Source organism: Megalopta genalis, chromosome 8, assembly GCF_051020955.1.
Source record: "Megalopta genalis isolate 19385.01 chromosome 8, iyMegGena1_principal, whole genome shotgun sequence".
Lineage (NCBI taxonomy): Eukaryota > Metazoa > Arthropoda > Insecta > Hymenoptera > Halictidae > Megalopta > Megalopta genalis.
This window is the reverse complement of record NC_135020.1, coordinates 18,870,740-18,889,486: the sequence shown is the minus strand read 5'-3', so window position 1 is coordinate 18,889,486 and position 18,747 is coordinate 18,870,740. Positions and strand designations below refer to the sequence as shown.

The 18,747-nt window shown below is 36.1% G+C and overlaps 1 protein-coding gene and 1 long non-coding RNA gene across 2 annotated transcripts in view; one reads left to right on the top strand and one right to left on the bottom strand.

The window, feature by feature from the left end:
• Window positions 1-388: 388 nt before the first annotated feature.
• Window positions 389-18,747, top strand: part of T48 (FU domain-containing protein T48) — a 33,959-nt gene continuing 15,600 nt past the window's right edge. The window contains exon 1 of the mRNA XM_076524184.1: window positions 389-848. Coding sequence (XP_076380299.1) covers window positions 761-848 — 88 coding nt within the window. The 5' untranslated portion in view covers window positions 389-760. The remainder of the gene's footprint in view (window positions 849-18,747) is intronic.
• Window positions 5,184-7,269, bottom strand: LOC117217711 (uncharacterized). Its single transcript, XR_004489620.2, has 3 exons — window positions 6,645-7,269; window positions 6,256-6,557; window positions 5,184-5,423 (listed from the first exon to the last, which is right to left on the bottom strand). It is a non-coding gene; the product is annotated as an uncharacterized LOC117217711 (long non-coding RNA).

Below are 18,747 nucleotides of genomic sequence, written 5' to 3'. Positions count from 1 at the left end.
TATAATTGTACAAACTCTTAAAAGTTTTCACAAACTTGTTTAAATATAATCGCATTACTACAATTTCATAACAACTCAGATTTTTTTAATTAATAGTTACGAGATTATGTATAGAAAATATGCAAATTTCGATTGCGTGACAAACACTTTTATATGTATATATAGAGTACATTCTATACATATGTATAAATATATTTATTTTTCTCGACATCCATATTTTTGTCTTGTTAGAATGCGTAATTAAACAGACCTTTGTGAATACATTTATTTAAATATAATTCATGGAACAAAACTTATTTCTTTACAGTAAGTAACTTCTCGGTAGTATTGCACTATATTTTGCTGTATTTAAAAATAATTGAATTTATGTATTTACTTATACGTCAGAAACACAGAAATCTTTTTGTTCATTTGGACGTGTTTATTTGTTAATAATGTCAGCATCTGACAATTTATTAAAATCATATATCGCGCTCAACGCGCCATCTTGAAATTCAAAGAAAGGCGTACAATGTTGTGAGTCTTATTCCTAATATATCAATGGCTTTAATCTTTCCATTACCGGACGATGAATGTAGAATGGGGACTGGGGAATGGGAATGGGAAAGTCTTCCCACTTTCTACTAGATTTGGTTACTTCAGTTCAGTATGCTACCGACTGATGTTGTAGTAAGATGTGTTGCTAAGTGATCAAATGACAGTTGAGTTTTCATGAAGTTTTGTGACCTTTAAATCGACATAGGAATTATGTCGACTCAAAATGGGTAATTTATCAACTGTAGTGAAGTTTAGTGCAGTACTTTTCTCATGCTTTGTGGATTTTACTTGGGCAGAAGGCGAATTTAGAGGTAATAAAAATGATAAAGTACACAAGTACATGTGTTGCATGTTTACTGATATACATATTGTGACCTCTGTACATATGTCACTTACACGTGGTTAGTTTAAACTGCTTCCTCTTCGCGTTACTTATTGTGTTTAGCGAAGTTACGTTACTTCACACTTTTCGTAACATATAAATATAAATTAATGAAGATTTTTACAACAGTAGTATTTTTATAACTAGCGTTTTCCATTTTAAATAATTTTCAAATTTAAATTATCAGTACTACATTCAAAATATCATTGTGACACAATACTTAAAAGTACGTATTCTACAAGTTGCATTTTTTGCGACAATAAATATCATTGTTTGAATTATGAAAAACAGCTTTTTTTCGATATAAAGTTTTTCGTTCATGGTATCTGAATACACGGCTGTTACTGACAGTGGTGAGTTTACCATAAAGTTAATCAGTCAACAATGCTTGTGAGTTCGTAAGTGCATTGCACCAGAAATCCTCTTTTGATATGAGTTATGTGCCATTTGCAACGTCTTGTAGTTTGTTGATACATTTTTCATGATATTCTGTTTTATAATTTATTGCGTGATTTGAATACAGAACTATGTTGCTTTCTTTATTTATTTTCTTTTTTCCTCTGTCATCGTTCAGTTTGTTTATACTTTTAACTTTCTACGATATAATCATATTTCAGTAAATTATACGGAATCTTTGAAAAATTACGGATACAATATTGTGTCGTTGTTATCATTACTAACTATGTTACATGTTTTCACATAAGTGAAGTTCATTAATAAATGAAGTCGCGTCATTAAACTTAAATATGATTATGTACTATGAAATCACTTGCTTCATAATTACTTTATTCAATTAGAGTGTCAATAAAATTCTTTTAAATTACACGACTAATCGTGGTGAATTAGACGGAATTGGTGTTCGAACAAGTGAAAGGAGACACGAATTGTTGGTTTGCGAGTTACGCTAGGTTAGAGAACGCTGTTGCGCTTACAACTTACGACCCTGACCAGGACGGGCCATAACTGTGGTAGCAGCAATAGTTTGAACATTATAAGTTCAGAACTGACAACGAGAGGAATCTCTAGTTTGATGTTTGATAAATAATGCTCAACCTTCGAAACTTGACGTTCGAGCCGGACAAAATAGGCTTCTGTTCGTGACGGTTCAAACATTTTGTTCCCAACAATGTAAATTCGTTGTGTGTGTTCGAACACTTTGAATACCCATCACTATAACTGTACAACTATGTAATAAAGTATCGCAACGCAAGGGAAAGGTATACGAGTATATACTTGTACAATCGAAGTGTGCACATTTGTACATCACATTCTACAGGAAAATCGACATATATATTTATGATTTATAACTATAGTACCCTTTATACTAAGCAAATTTCTTTTATTTATTTCTAGCAAATTGTTGGAATAAGAATAAGCTATACTGTCTTTAAATGAGAATTACAAATTTATGCATTAATTGTACAATATAAGATTAATATATTTATTAGAAAAAAAAACATATCACCAATATTGTAGGTTTAAGAAAGCAATCCAACGTATTGTAATATAATAAAATTTAATGTACGCGTTAAGAAGAACAACTTAAGTCCACAAAATTTCAAAAATACGACTACACTCGTATACACATTCTCTTCTGCGATTTCTTTTTGTTTTCTATTTTGATGAATCTCTTTGTACTATTACTCATTTTGTATCAAATAAAATGATCGAAATTATATTGTATATTTCATTTTTCTGAGGTACAGAAGCAGCGAGCTACATATCGTTTAATACGTTTTGCTTAAGCTGTATTTAAATTGCTAGCTCGTTTCCATATGTTATTTAAATATTATTAATAATAGAAACGTACATTAAAGAAAATCATATTTACACTGCAAACAAGAAAACTAGAAATGATTGCAAATGAGAAGAACTAGTGTTAAATGCATGAAATAATAATATCTCCAAAGTGAAAGTTTGCGCGTAGAAGAAAACAAAATATGAAACGTGCACTACGAGAAAAAGAATCGCGGAATCCCTGTAAGTACGTACTATAAAAAGGAATTCTATCATCCAAAATACTCACGGAGAAATCGTATTCGAATGCTTCCTACTAAAATTATGTCATCATATGAAATGGATTCTTCTTAACCCCTTAATTACGGGAATTGTCCAGAGGCGTCAAGATACTTGCGTCGCGGTCGTGGCCGCCTTTATTTTAAAAACACGAATGACGATGAATCACATTTAAAGAAAAATCGAAACTTTTCTACCTCACGTTAAGAAATCTTTAAAACTATCGAGAATTAATGTCAATAAATTTTTCGGAGAATATTATGTTCCGACAATTTGACAATTTTGACAAGTTCATTGAGACATTATATTGACTACTAATGTCAATGAATTTTTCGGAGAATATTATGTTCCGACATTTTGACAATTTTGACAAGTTCATTGAGAAATTATATTGACTACATTTTATTAAACACAATGTATTCCAATTTAATATGTTACAGTGCTATTGCATTCTTGTCTTAAAAATGTTAATTGGGAAGTAAAGAATGGTCGAGGCAAATCGCGAATGATGCTCGTGCAAAAGTATAAAACGAATCTGAACTAACGAAATAGATATAATTTTTGAAAACGGAATTGAATAACTCGTTTCAAACGGAATTAAAGCGTTCTATGCAATATATATAAGTTAGACGATCAATTTTTACAAACCAATCCTTTTGACTGTGAGTTCTGAGTTCTGACTGCGAAATTACATAGATGTCCGGGGATTAGATGAGTGATTAGGCGAGGCTCTCCGATCGTTCATACACTATTCTTTAAAGGTGTTTCTCAGAGAAAGTCTTATTCGAGAGTTGCGCTATTAAAAAAGTTAATTTATTAAAAGTTCCGTGTAGCTACCGATTAGTCGCTTCATATGAACGGAAAAAGATGGGACCTTCAACTACAAATTATATCATTAATGAAACAAGGGTACTGATTGTATTGGTAGAAGCAGCCATATTAACCCTTCATTGGAAATAATTTTTTAATGACACAATTTTTAACGATTATATTAAATAACAGTTGTTACATTAAAAGCGACAAAAATTAATATATAGCGTAATAAAAATTACCGAGATAAAAATTGATAAATAATGTTGTGTATGGTAATGAGCTTTGTAATTGTAAAGAAAGTCTGTCGTAGGCGAGTTAATACTCGAAATAATGCTTACTTAGAATGAGAACAGGTTAATCTTTAATATTGTTTCAATTAAATCGTGTTAGTTATCATTTGATGACGCTAGCAATAATGATTCTACGTCTCTGATTTTGAATGTCGGATTGCTATCTAATAACAAGTTTGGTTCTGCAATATCGCTTTTACAAAATTATACTTATCGGGTAATATTGACCTGTTATACATAGAATGTTCGTTTAATTATGGCTAACATAAGTCTACCCTCTAAGTAATGCGGCTGATGTGCTAGCATGTCCAGTTGAATGTACTGAAAAGACGGACGGATCAATGCCACTCTAACGCAATATGTACATTCTTTATCCATCTACTGCTCTGGTCTGAGAATCGACTGGTTTGTGGGGGCTTTTGATTGCTGTAAACATGTGTATTTATTTTCTCCTCTTTTGAACTTGATAATTCCCATGTAGTCCTCTAATGTAGATACTATACATATTTTGAAATTCTTTTTAAAATATATCAGTAGTGCGCGTTAATCGCATGCGTAATGGCCGAGAACGTCCTGGATTAGTCATTTTGATGGCGTGGAGAATTTTTATTCGTATTCTTCTTGGATCAGAGAGAAACATTTTCAATCATTATAGCGGCTAATGTCTGAGTTCTATGGGCCATTTTGTTTCTTCTGTTAATTTCCATAAGTTTGTCGACTGAAATAGCTCTAGAACCTTGGCCACATGTCGTCTGGTTGTGTATTTCGGCTTTGATGGCCCTAATTTCAATATGTCCTTCATAAATCTTGATATTAGGCCTCTCTTGTCTATTTCCGTCTGCGACATAAGCGATACAGCCGATTACTATGCACAAGACACCATGAGATGCTCCTCGTGTGGAGTTTTCCGTCAGCCACGTGAGTAATATGGCTGTCGAAGGGAAGTGAAAATAAAGTCTATTCATCTTCCGGAATTATCACTAGCTCCGTAGAGTCGACCTGTATCGCTTTCTTGTATTTTCCGTCAAGGACGCTAGTAACAAGTCGATTGCTTCTATAGGCACCTCCTTTCTTAGGAATGCCTCCCTGATACTCTGGTCGCCATCAAATGTAACCAGCTCGATTGTGGGTGCATTCTCCTCCTGCATAGCGATAGTAGAAGGTTAACGTTCGGTTCAAAGATTATCGGGTCCCCTACTGCCATCTTTGGAAGTAAAAGGTACCATTCTTGGTTTGGCCAGTCTGACACCGCGATGATGCGTACAGACTTATCTTGCTTTATTTTGTCTAACGTTCTCGGTATGAGACGAAGGGTGGGGAGTAGAAATTTGATCGTACCAATTCGTTGTAAAACCGTCGATTTGCACCTACTTTAGATCTGGGTTCTACGATAAGAGAAAGTTTTGAGTTAGACCCACATGTGCATGTAGCAAATTGTCTCTCAGTTTGTAAAGAAAAATGGACAATTTGAGAAGAGAAGTTACGATTATTCGATCCTTACGTCGTCGTCGAAGTTACGATCCTCGCAGCTCGTTTTAATAGTTGTTGACAATAAATGGCGACTATAAAAACGAGCCGCTAGGCTCGAACAATCGTAAATTGTTTATTTTTGTTTACAAGCTGAGGGACAATTGGAGAGAATTTACTGCGTAGGCAAATAAGTTGACCTGCGATTTTCTTAATTTTTTGGTAATATTTTTAAACGTTCCCCGTCACTTAATTCCTCAATCATTTACCAAATATATTTTTCCGGCTTATCATAGATACAGTGGCCCACAAAAGTGTTCGTACACCTTTTAAAACGCAACAACTATTTTAAAACTGAGCTAAACGACTCGATTTTTTTTTTAGATGATAGAGAGACTAGACGACTAGACGATGACTGAAATGATTTTTTTTTTAAATTTTGCTATTACTTGGAGTGGCAAAAAAAAAGATAAAAAACTCTCGTTTTTCAACTTTTTTTATTTGAGCCTATAACGAAAATTTAAAAAATGTTTTTCGTAGAAATCTGTATATTATCTCCTGGTGATCCGTCGACAATGGACAATTGAACAATAAGAAAGATTAATTGATCATTTTTGCAAAGCAAATTACGATTGAAAACGACTGCCTGATTTTTCCACTATTACCAGTGCATATCTCGATGATATTGTCAGTTACTATTATGATATTCTAGTATTAAATTATGTCAACGATGTTGTGTATCATACTTACCAAAGAACTAATAATAGCGGAAACGAACATGTTTCCGCGATGTTGATATTACGATCTGATTTTGCAAAACATTCCAGATAAAAGTTTCCTAAAATATTTCCTGACCGTGCAAACAGGAAACACGGTTCACTGATACAACGGCACAGTTGCGAAGAGGAAGAAAAAATGACGCATCGTATTTATGATCGAAACTTTCCTCGTAGATATCCGTATGTAGGTAAGAACTAGGAAAGAATGAATTCTAACTGAGAACAGTAGTTGTAACTGGTTCGTTAAATCGTAGCGGTGGTAGGTTGCCCGATCTGAAATCAAAGTACACGTATAAAGTGCTTGGTCTCGAAAGCACCGTAGGTAAGTGGAATCTAGGATTTTTCGAGGCGTCTACGTACGTTGTATGTATCCACGTACGGCGCGACGCGCAACGGCCGACCCGCAATGTTGAGAACTGCTGGTATTAGAAAGGGAAGTGGGAACGGGGAACGGTAGTCTCTCTGTACCGAACGCTCCTATTTGATTTTCCAGGGTACCGTTTTCTTCTACGAATCTAGGCTCCCAGCTCGATTCTAGTACCAGTACTGCCAAGATTGTCCAGTGCCGAACAGACGGTATAACTCGTACGAAGCAGGTCTCGTACTTTTCCCCGTATCTTACTCGGAACTCGATCCCACACCTCGGCCTTTTTCTGTTTCGTTCGCGTGTACTTTAGTTCTGTGCGTCTCAGGTTTCGAATACCTATAGAGCTGTACCTGTACCTATAGCTGCACCTGTACCTATATTTGTACGTATACATGCACCTATATCTGTACCTACATCTGTGTACCCATACCTCTATCTACACCTGGACTTATACCTGTATCTTACACCTGAACCTATACGTGCATCTGTACCTGTATTATATTGATCAGATAAAAATGATAGAACAACATATCGAAAGATCAAGAAATAATAATTGTGGAGAAATATAGATTGGTGTATTGATAAAGCTTGTCGTCTATGTGAAAACAAACTATTTTACTGACAGCTGCTCGATTAAAAAAGTTCTTATAATGTATTATAGCTGTAGTATATTCTATTCGTTTCCATTTGTTGGGGGGGGGGGGGTCCAACTGTTCGTGTAAGATACTGACTACTAGAGACAATACGTTTAGACGCGACTATCGCACTGACATTCGTGAGATCAAAAGAAATTTTATTACACAAATATATATGTATATGTGTATATATATATATATATATATATATATATATATATATATATATAATATAAATATAACATAAATATAACATAAATATAATATAAATATAAGATAAATATAATATAAATATAACATAAATATAATATAAATATAATAAAAAACCGTAGATTGCAAGTGGTCAAATATATATATGTCCAATTGCAATCTACGGTTTTTTATTTATATATCTAAAATATGACTGTAGAAACGCCTAAACAGCAGCCGTGTAAGAAACGAATTGACAACGAAGCGGAAAATACTTCTTGAGTTGAAAATCGCTAGAGTTCTTTTGTCACTTACCTCGTGACACACATACATCCGCCGTGGTAAAGCTTGCTATGTCACGCGACAAGTGACAAACATCCGCAATGGTGAAAAGCGTAATGTCATACGAGAGGTGACATACGTTTGATAAGGGTTGGGTTTGAAATATAATTATTATCTTGAATTATAATTATATATTATCTATTAAAATAGATGTATCGAAATTTAAATGTTAAGGAATTTATCTAATTAATGCTTAGCGTTTATGAAAAATTTTGAATAATTTTCCTGTCCATTTATCATATTACGTGTACATACGAATATGTTGCGACATATGAATATTGTCCCCCCTCTCCTTGACATAACCTTGACATATGAATATTGTCCCCCCTCCCCCCCCCCCACACCGCCAAGCGAATTTTTCGATGGTTGCGTCCTAGCAGATGCGAATTACATGAACCTCGGTAAATGTGAATGATTTGAGGGAATTTGCACGACGATAGCTATGGGAGTCATTCAATTATAATATGCAGTCGCATGTGCAATATGCGATGAAATAATACGAAACATATCATACGGATGGGCCCTCCAGACTCTTGCGAAGCGAATATGTACTCACCCGATCGAATAAATTGCCGTCATCGCGTAGTCTTGTCGATTTGTCGCCGTGTCGTCGTGCTGTGTCAAAGAGGTCAATGACCGGGACCGCGACAGCTGATACAGGAGCGAAACGCCCCAAAACCATAAACGAGTCGCAATATCGCGCCTTCGTCGCACCGGTACAATCGCTTGGATCAGGTGCAGAAAGATCGTCCTCCTGCACTCGTGCTTCAGAATTTTTCTCTGCATCTTCGATACACGAGAACTAAAGTTTAGACAAAATTAAAATGTGCACTTTAAGCGAGAAACAGGTTATACGGCAGATGCGCGTATGTTGGTTACATGTGACAACGTGTGAATGTGCGAACCGAGAACGTGAGGCGAATTTACCGCGACACAAGGATAATAGTCGATTATATTTCTCATAATCCATGAATGACCAGCAGCTATTTCGACCCGAGTATAAGTATATTATATTATATTGTATTATATTATATTATATTATGTTATATTATATTATATTATATTACATTATATTATATTATATTATATTATATTATATTATATTATATTATATTATATTATATTATATTATATTATATTATATTATATTATATTATATTATATTATATTATATTATATTATATTATATTATATTATATTATATTATATTATATTATATTATATTATATTATATTATATTATATTATATTATATTATATTATATTATATTATATTATATTATATTATATTATATTATATTATATTATATTATATTATATTATATTATATTATATTATATTATATTATATTATATTATATTATATTATATTATATTATATTATACTTATTATACTTATACTAGTACAGTAATGTCTCTCTAATTGACGCTTAGCTTGAAAGGAAAAATGGACAACTTGGGAAAAGGAGGTACGATTGCCCGAGTCTTGCACCTCGTTTTTATAATTGTTGATAATCTGCCACTATAAAAACGAGCCGCAAGACTCGATCAATCGTATCTCCTCTTTCCAAATTGCCCACTTTTGTGTACAATCTGAGCGTCAATTAGGGAGACATTACTGTATATACTTATACCGAGTATAAGTATATTATATTATATTATATTTCTTGAAGTGATACATTCTTTGAATGTACCGGATGTAGACCTAGCCTATGAAGCCTTGCTTGTAATTGAAACGGAAGTGGTAATCGACAATTCTCAATCGTCAACGATCATCGTCAATAGTCATCGGTTCGATGTGCCAAACGTAGATTTTAGGCACATCTAACAACTGTTTCGATTTTAGATTCGTAGTAGTATTATGTACCATTTATATATATAGAATTCCAGGCCAACTTCGTTATATGGTAGCATATTTCTAACCGTGATTTATTTTGCTAATAGTTATCATAGCTATAGTTTCTCATCAACAAAATTTATAGAAAAGATCTCGCAGATTCCTTTAACCCTTTGCACTGGAAGCCATTTTAACCGTAAATCTAAATTAATTTTTCCGACTTATGGTATTTCCAGTTTATGTGACAAAGTGTATTTTGTACAATGAAATTGAGTCTTGTGACTCATACAACAGTTAGATTTTTAACAATTTTTTACATCTAAACTTTGATAATATAAAAATTATCTTGGAACGTGATGTAACAATCTCTCTCTTAGTGGTGCCTCAGAGTCGCAACTCGAGTACAAATGGTTAATATTACACGCACATTGTGCGTGCGTGTCTCTCTGTGATTTTGAGTAACAACGCGCAGGATTGCTAATTAAACATTTTAGTAAACATATTGAGCTACTATCCGACAATAAGTCTTGCACTCTGTACCGATGAGGATGATATTTAGTATCAATCACGTCGCGTGGCCTATTTAGAAAATGCAGCTATTTTCTATAGCGTCTAATTAACCGTATACGTGGCATAATCAAAAAGTTCGCGGATTCTTATTTATTTCTTAAATTGTTTACTTTAGTCGTCAAAACAGTAAACAGAAAATTCTCCCTAATTGACGCTCAGATTGTACACAAAAATGGACAATTTGACGTCTCACATAGTACTCGGTAGTAAATATGCGCATCTTCGAGTACTTCGAACAAGTTCATCGTACATCGATTTGCGTCGTTATTCAAAATGTCGATTTTTCGAGTTTCAACTCAAATTGAATTTTATTAACAAACGCTGACGATTTTGTGTCATCTAATGGTATGTAAACACGAATATTGACGAATATTGTTCCTGGAAAACAACACAACGTGTAAAAACAACGTTTTTTCTGCGATCCTGCTTGGATAACAGCATTTAGCAGAGCGACGATTTCTTATCGATATGAATATATATCTCCTAGTCAGTGCTAATGCCAGCGAATCGCAAATAGTATTACTACTTCTTCTTTAGCTGTAGCACGATGCGCGACTATCGTATTACTTTTGGATAGAAATTCGCGGATAAGTAGCGACATGTGAACCGGTGCGTGGAGCACCTGCCACGAGTAATATTTTCGCATTTCAGATCGTTACTTCCGGATTGTTTCACGCGACGGTATAATGCATACAGATAATACTTCTCATTAACCGTTGCGTCTGCTGATAAAAATTCATAGCGGAGTACGCCCTTGTAACCGGAGAAAACAGTATAAAACTACCTCCAGGAAAACAAGAAATTGCTGAACCAACGGAAGCATGCGTCTTGTTTATTTGCTTGCCAAGAATAAACGAGGAATCCGGGATAGCTGGAAATTGTAGAATGTACGTGTAACATACGAAACTTAAAAGTTCTGCGAGTTTTCTTTTTATATCTCGTACACTGGGTGAAGCATCTAAAACAGACCGCCCGAAATAACTTAATTACTATTGGCAATAGAAAAAAAATATAGTATCAGACGAAACTTGCTTGGTTCCGAGGGCGACATAATACCGTGTTATTAGTTTTTTCTTTTGCAGAGGACATAAGATCAGCAACGTTTCTTTAAATGAAATGATATATTTTTCAATATACAAGGTGTTCTAAAAATGTCTCGTAATCCGGAAATAGGGGGTTCCTGAGGTCATTTGATATAACTTTTTCCTTAGCGAAAATGCAATCCGTGGCTTCGTTTACGAGTTATTAACGAAAAACGCTGACCAATGAGAGGCGAGCTCGGCTGAAGCAAGGCGGTTGAGCCAACGAGCGCACGAAGCCCAGTTCCGCTCGTTCGCTCGGCCGCCAGCTGATCTCGCCTCTCATTGGCCAGTGTATTTCGTCGATAACTCGTAAACAAAGCCTCGGATTGCATTTTTGCTAAGGAAAAAGTTACTTCAAATGATCTCAGGAATCACCCCCTTCCGCAAGTTAACATAATTATGGGCAATTACATTTCAGCCATTAATAATGATTAAGGTTCTGCATTCTGCTCAACAATCACGATTGTTCGGTTTACAGACCATAGATCATATTTTGTATTTGTCACGTCTCATTTGGAATCTCAGTGAATTATCGCTAATTGACGATCAGATTGTACGCGAAAAAGGACAATTTGGGAAGAGGAGATACGATTATTCGAGCCTTTCGGCTCGTTTTTTCAGTTACCGATTGTCAACAATTATAAGATCGACTCGCAAGGTTGGAATAATCGTACCTCCTCTTCTCAAATTGTCCATTTTTCTGCACAACAGCGTAATTAGGGAGAATTTACTGTACATGCCATCTAATAGGACGATACACCGTCCTCTCTTGCAGCGTATATTCGTACCTACACATTTCGTGGTGGTGACAAGTAGCAATGATACCGGTTTTATCAAGATCGCGCACATTGCGATCAGAAAAATCGTATTTCGTGACATTGATGGAGCACTCGCAGCTCTAGTACGCGCCTGAAATCTCCCGCCCACTCGCGATCCAGTGATGAACCATTGCTCCCGTTGTACGATCCGTTAAAAGGGACGATTTCGAAAGAAAATTGAGTGCATCGCGTGGACGAATTGACGTCGGGATTCACGTGGGACGATCGAGTGCGTAATAAGCCTAATCGCGTTGCGGTTGCGACGTGATATCCACCAATGGTATCGCACTCTTGCGTAAATGGAAAATATGTGGCGTGAGACAAAAGTGATTCTGGTGGTTCAATTTCGACGAGTAATAAGTATCTGCTGGTGACGGTAGATGCATATACAGAGTGTCCCAAAAATACCTGTTGATCCGGAAATAGGGGGTTCCTGAGGTCATTTGAAGTAACTTTTTCCTTAGCGAAAATGTAATACGCGGCTTCGTTTACGAGTTATTATCGAAAAACCCTGACCAATGAGGGGCGAGCTCGGCTGGCGCGAGGCTGTCAAGCCAACGAGCGCACGAAGCCCAGTTCCGCTTATTGGCTCGGTCATCTCGCGGCAGCTGATCTCGCCTCCCATTGGTCACTGTTTTTCGTTGATAACTCGTAAACGAAGCCGCGGATTGCATTTTCGCTCAGGAGAAAGTTACTTCAAATAAGCTCAGGATCCCCCCATTGCCGAATTACGAGACATTATTGGGATATCCTGTATCAAATTTATCATCGTGAAATCAGTGAATGTCGAAAGACTCGACGTACCGAGAAGACGTAACCAATAAGGATAATCAGTAATCGAGGAACGAGCTTTACGTCACGATGATTTAAGCGGCTTCGTCAAGAAACGAATGGATGATGTGACCGGTATGATAGAATTATCGCTGACGCAACCGCGACAAAAGGGTGTCTGGTCAATACCCGCGCGACTAGAACATTGGAAAAGGTACGAAGTGCTATAAATACCATGAAGAACAAAAGCATTCATACGACAGCGACGAAAGGATTGCTCAGATGCGATAGAGACAGTGGTCGATGAAGTGATACACGATGATGTAACAGAAGAAATGGATAGATTGGATTTAGCGTCGCCGAGGGATGAGATCAGCCGACGTATTACTCAGAAGCGAACGGCTCGGAGGGAATGGTATTATCCTACGAAAAAAGTGACTTGCGATTAGAGGAGACGGGGACAAACTGATGCGGGTGACCCTTCGACAAGAGGTAACTGAAAGTTGCTACCAAAATACAAAGGGTCAACATTCCAGCTGTTCTACCAAAAGACCGCGGAATGGAAGATCTATTCAGGGTGTCCCAAAAATGTCTCGCAATCCAGAAATGGCGGGTTCCTCAGGTCATTTCAAGTAACTTTTTCCTTAGCGAAAATGTAATATACGGCTTCGTTTACGAGTTATTAACGAAAAACAATGACCAATAAGAAGCGAGCACGGCTTGCGCGAGGCGGCCAATGAGCGAACGAAGCCCAGTTCCGCTCATTGGCCGCCTCGCGCCAACCAAGCTAGTCTCTCATTGGTCACTGTTTTTCGTCAATAACTCGTAAACAAAGCCGTGGATTGCATTTGCGCCAAGGAGAAGGTTACTTCAAATTACCTCAGGAATCCCTCGTTTCCCGATTGCGAGTGACTTTAGAGACACCCTGTAAATAGGGTGAAGCAATGATGGACTGTCGATGTAGCGGAGAAGAAGAAACCGTGGAAACCCAAGGAAGACGATCACAATTTGTGATAACGAAAAGTCTTTTTATGTATAATTTTAGGTCTTTGTAGTAGGATTATGGTAGGCTGCCACGTGAATTTACACGTTCTCTTATACGCGCTTGATTGTGTTCACAGAAGCAAAGAAAGTCAAAAGCACAAGGAGCGCTTCTGATGGACAGACGACGACAAATGTGGGCAGCTACTTGACCGCCAGGCGTAATGTAACGAGACGAGCGCGACATTTCTTGGAGACATGCGAAAAAACAACGGTCCCCGCGCACCTGATGGGACGCAACGAGACGGTCAAGGACGACAGCCCAACTACCTGACGAGACGAGGGAGGCATCGGGTCACCCTCCCGCCGTCCTAACGGGAGCTGTACCCGCGACACCTGTTGAACGTGGATACGAAGGTATCCCAGGACCATTAACGAATGCAGCGAGCATTCTAGGTCAACACCTACTCGAACGGACATAACGGTGTCTCAGGTAGAGGGATGGTAAGTCTACATAAGGAATACAACACGTGTTCCTGTAGACAAAGGATGCGAAGGTATCCTAGGGCCATTGACGAATGCAACGTGCAATTCTGGGTCATTATCTACTCGAATGGACTCGAATGGAATTGATTTTTCAACTAGAGGGAGAGTTAGTCTACGGAACGAATATGGCGATATTCTGGATAAATAATGAAATGATTAGCTACAGTGACCCACAAAGGTGTTCGTACACCTTTTTAAAACACAATAACTTTGTTAAAATTGAACTAAACGACTTGAATTTTTTTTTAGATGGCAGAGAAACTAGTCTACTAGACAGCGGCTAAAAAGCATTTTCTTTTATTTTGCCATTACTTCGAATGAGAAGAAAGTATTAAAAACTCTCGTTTTTTAACTTTTTTATCTGAGACTATAACGAAAATTTAAAAAACGCCTTTCGTAGATCTGAAAATTTGATCGGAATCGGTTAATCCAGAATCGAGCTACAGGCGCTGAAGGATTGTAAAAACCAGATTTCTTACAGCTTTCGATCAAAATCGTGATAAAACTGCGATTTTTGCGATCTTTAATTTGTTGTAACTCGTAATAATGTGAACCGATTTCGATAAAATTTTCAACATACATATAAGTTATCGAGATCTACGAAAGGCATTTTTTAAATTTTCGTTATAGGCTCAGATGAAAGAGTTAAAAAACGAGAGATTTTTACTTTTTTGTCGTTATAATAGCAAAATAGTAATAGCAAAATTTGAAAACAAATCATTTCAGTGATCGTCTAGTAGACTAGTCCCTCTGTCATCTAAAGAAAAGTTCAAGTTGTCTAGTTCAGTTTTAAAATAGTTATTGCGTTTTAAATGGTGTGCGAACACTTTTGTGAGCCACTGTATTTAGCGATATGACAGTATCGCATTTTGATAAGATTTTGTAACGTTTGTAGATGTTTATTTAAAAATCTCATGACTAGGTAAACTGTGATAAAGATAAATATATATGTATATATTTTAAACGTTTCATATATGTGAAGTCTGAGGACAGATCTTATCGTCAGTGTGTTCAAATGTTGGAAAATTCGAACGCGAGGGAATGTCGGCAACGCGATACAAGTAATTTCTCCCTAATTCGCGCTCAGATTGTGCACAAAAATGGACAATTTGGGAAGAGGAGATACGATTGCATCTTATCTACCTTGCTTCTCGTTTTTATAGTTGTTGACAATAGATAACTATAAAAACGAGCCGCAAGGTTCGAATAATCGTATCTCCTCTTCCAAAATTGTCCATTTTTGTGCGCAATCTGAGCGCGAATTAAGGAAAAATTACTGTATTTTCCTCCCAAAAGGATTATGGACGCTTGAGGGACGCAATAATCAGAATGTAGACACGCTGGCGAAAAGGCGTTCTTGGTACTATAGGTTACCGTAATAGGTTCTGTTTCTGTTATCACCTTAGCGATAGCATCGTATTTTTTAAGAATAAAGCCAAACGTTTGTAACAAGAACGGTTCGTGATATTTGCACCTCTCTCTTTCACGTGTATTTCTCACTATAATTATACATGATAACGTTTAATTATACCTACGTTAATTATACCTCTATATGTATTATACATATTGTCAGTGGTTTAATAAAAATAACAATCATCGTATGCACTACAAGTCTACATCGATTGTAAAACATTGTCGAAGAAATGATCGTCGGTGAGTTAACTTGTATTAATTTTTTTTCTTGCATCTCATCTACGTCGTTAAAGTATTTTAGTTATTTAAAAGCGAAATGTATAACTAAAAGCAGTTTTTACCCTCCTGATTCGATGGACGTACACCATACATCAACACGATTCGGCGTGTGCAGCCGATGGACATAATTTCAATTTATATTCTGTTATGCGAACGCTATATTTGAGTATTTATCACTAAGTTTTAAGTTGCAAAGCATCACGTTTTAACTCATGTTTCTTTGGATTTTCTTCTAAGGTTTCTACATTGTCTTTAAATTATTTATTACACTGAATAATGAATCCACGCTTCATTATCGAATAATATTGAGAAGAAGTATCGCGGTTGCTTTAAATCATTTAATAGCAGTTTTGTGGCACCTACTCGCACACTTTTTCCGATCAAGTTAGATCGTTACAGAATACCAAGGATTAGCGATTAACCATTCTCGAACCTTTTATTTATAACAAGCGTTGGATGGGGTCATAAAACTCGCATCAAATTAAGTGGTTGTAAACGATAAGCGCAGGGTGGTAATAAACGTCAAGTGATAATAGTATCGTAATTAGTATTAGCAAAATGAATTAGTTCCATACAATTAATGATGATGCATGTCCGTCGCGAACAACAAGTGCACAGGATTCGTACGCGTAAATTTTTCTGCATTTGGTCACTTTCATGATAAACTACAAAAGAAGCGGGGAGTACTTCGTTCGTTAATTCTGGTTTCATTCTCTTTCTTGGAAATATCAGGTTATGTCAAGGATGAAATTTGTAGAAAATAAGGCAAAGTTGGTCGATAACTTACAAATATAAGGATTTATTTTATTCGTCAAAGTATGCTCCCATATTGTCCATACATTTTTGCCATTTGTGTATGTTTGCCATACATGTTTGCCAAGTGGTAGGTTGCTCAGGCCGGTGGTATAAAACTCTGGTGGACGAGAGTCAATGAATTCCTGGAAGGTCGGCTTTACAGCATTGTCGAAATTAAATTGTTTTCCTCTTAAAAAGTTGTCCAAATTGCGGAAGAAGTGGTAGTCAGCAGGGTCTAGGTCTGGCGAGTATGGAGGATGATGAAGAAGTTCCAACTCCAATTGCTGTAGTTTTGCCACAGTCATTTGTGCAGCGTGTGGTCTAGCGTTATCATGCAATAAAATAGGAGTCGATCGGTTGACCAATCTAGGCTGTTTTTCTTTAAGTTTTTGCATCATTTCGTCCAGTTGGTTGCAGTATATTTCTGCTGTGATCGATGAGCCAGGTTTCATGAAATCATAATGGATCACACCTGCGCTAGTCAGGTGTGATAACATTCGATCCTGGGCGACCGCGTAGCTCATTTGTGAGGTCAAAGTTACCTGTACGAAATATGATATTGACCAAATAAATGAATAAATAACCGATTTGATATTGACTGCTGCGTAATAACACTAGAGCCAAATTAATTATCAATGTTTCGCACGATCCGCGATACTGTAGATCCACGTAAGAACTCCTATTTCATAATAGTACAAATTTCCGACCGTTCTATTTTCAACAAAATTAATTTTTAAAAAAAGTTTTCAATATTTTTTAGAGCTTACAATGAGATTTCTTTGAACAGGCGAGATGTGTAACTTTTCAACAAAAAAAAGACAGAACTGTAAAATATTAAGCCAATGTCAAATCATAAGCTGTTAATTAAATTTGGCAATATTATTAACTACAAATTTCATCCTTGCCAATCTAATATAAACATGGTAAATAAAAATAGCTGCTTCAAAGACCTTCTCTTTAGCTATAACATTCGATTAATCAGAATATGTTGTTTCGTTAGAAAAAAAAACGACGTCTTGAAGCATCGAAATATACATATAAACTGTTGTGTATTACAATAACTATATCATATATTAATTATTATACTATTAAAAACAATAGAAATATGTCTGGCGATAATGTTAAGTGATTCACACAGCACCAGCACAGCGTTTCTATCGGCATCCGGTCTGACAGCTTCCGCCTCGGCTCCAGTAGCTCATCGTCAACGAAACATCTGCATCCTTCTTCTGTCCCCTTCTTCCTAATTCTCTTTTCCTTTTGCGCTCGACTATCTCGTTACCTGGTACATACTATGAGGGATTTTCATTCGCGAGGAACAATATCGAAATATAATATCCGTGCGATGTCACGATATTATTCTCGACGATGGTATCCTACCATTGAAGATATTAATAAGTGTATACATTTCGATATTCGAATTACTTGAAATCAAAATACAAGCAATGTGAAAAAGATGCGCATTACATTTGTGAAAAATACCGTTCCTATAGCGCGATATAATCCGTAAAGGGTCATGGAACTCAGTCGCTAAGTGCAAAAGTTTTATTCGTTTTTCGCATTTCTTTGGCAAGAGCAACACAGCAATTTTCCCTCTAATTCGCGCTCAGATTGCGCACAAAAATAGACAATTTGGGAAGAGGATTTTTATTTATTATTTATTTATTTATTATTATATTTTATATTTTATTTTATATTATTACTCTTATATTGTATTATTATCTTAGGTTTTATTACTTATTTATTTATTATTATCTTTATTATTTTTTATTTATTCGAGCCTTGCGTCTCGTTTCTACGGTTGTTGATAATCGGTAACTATAAAAACGTGCCGCAAAGC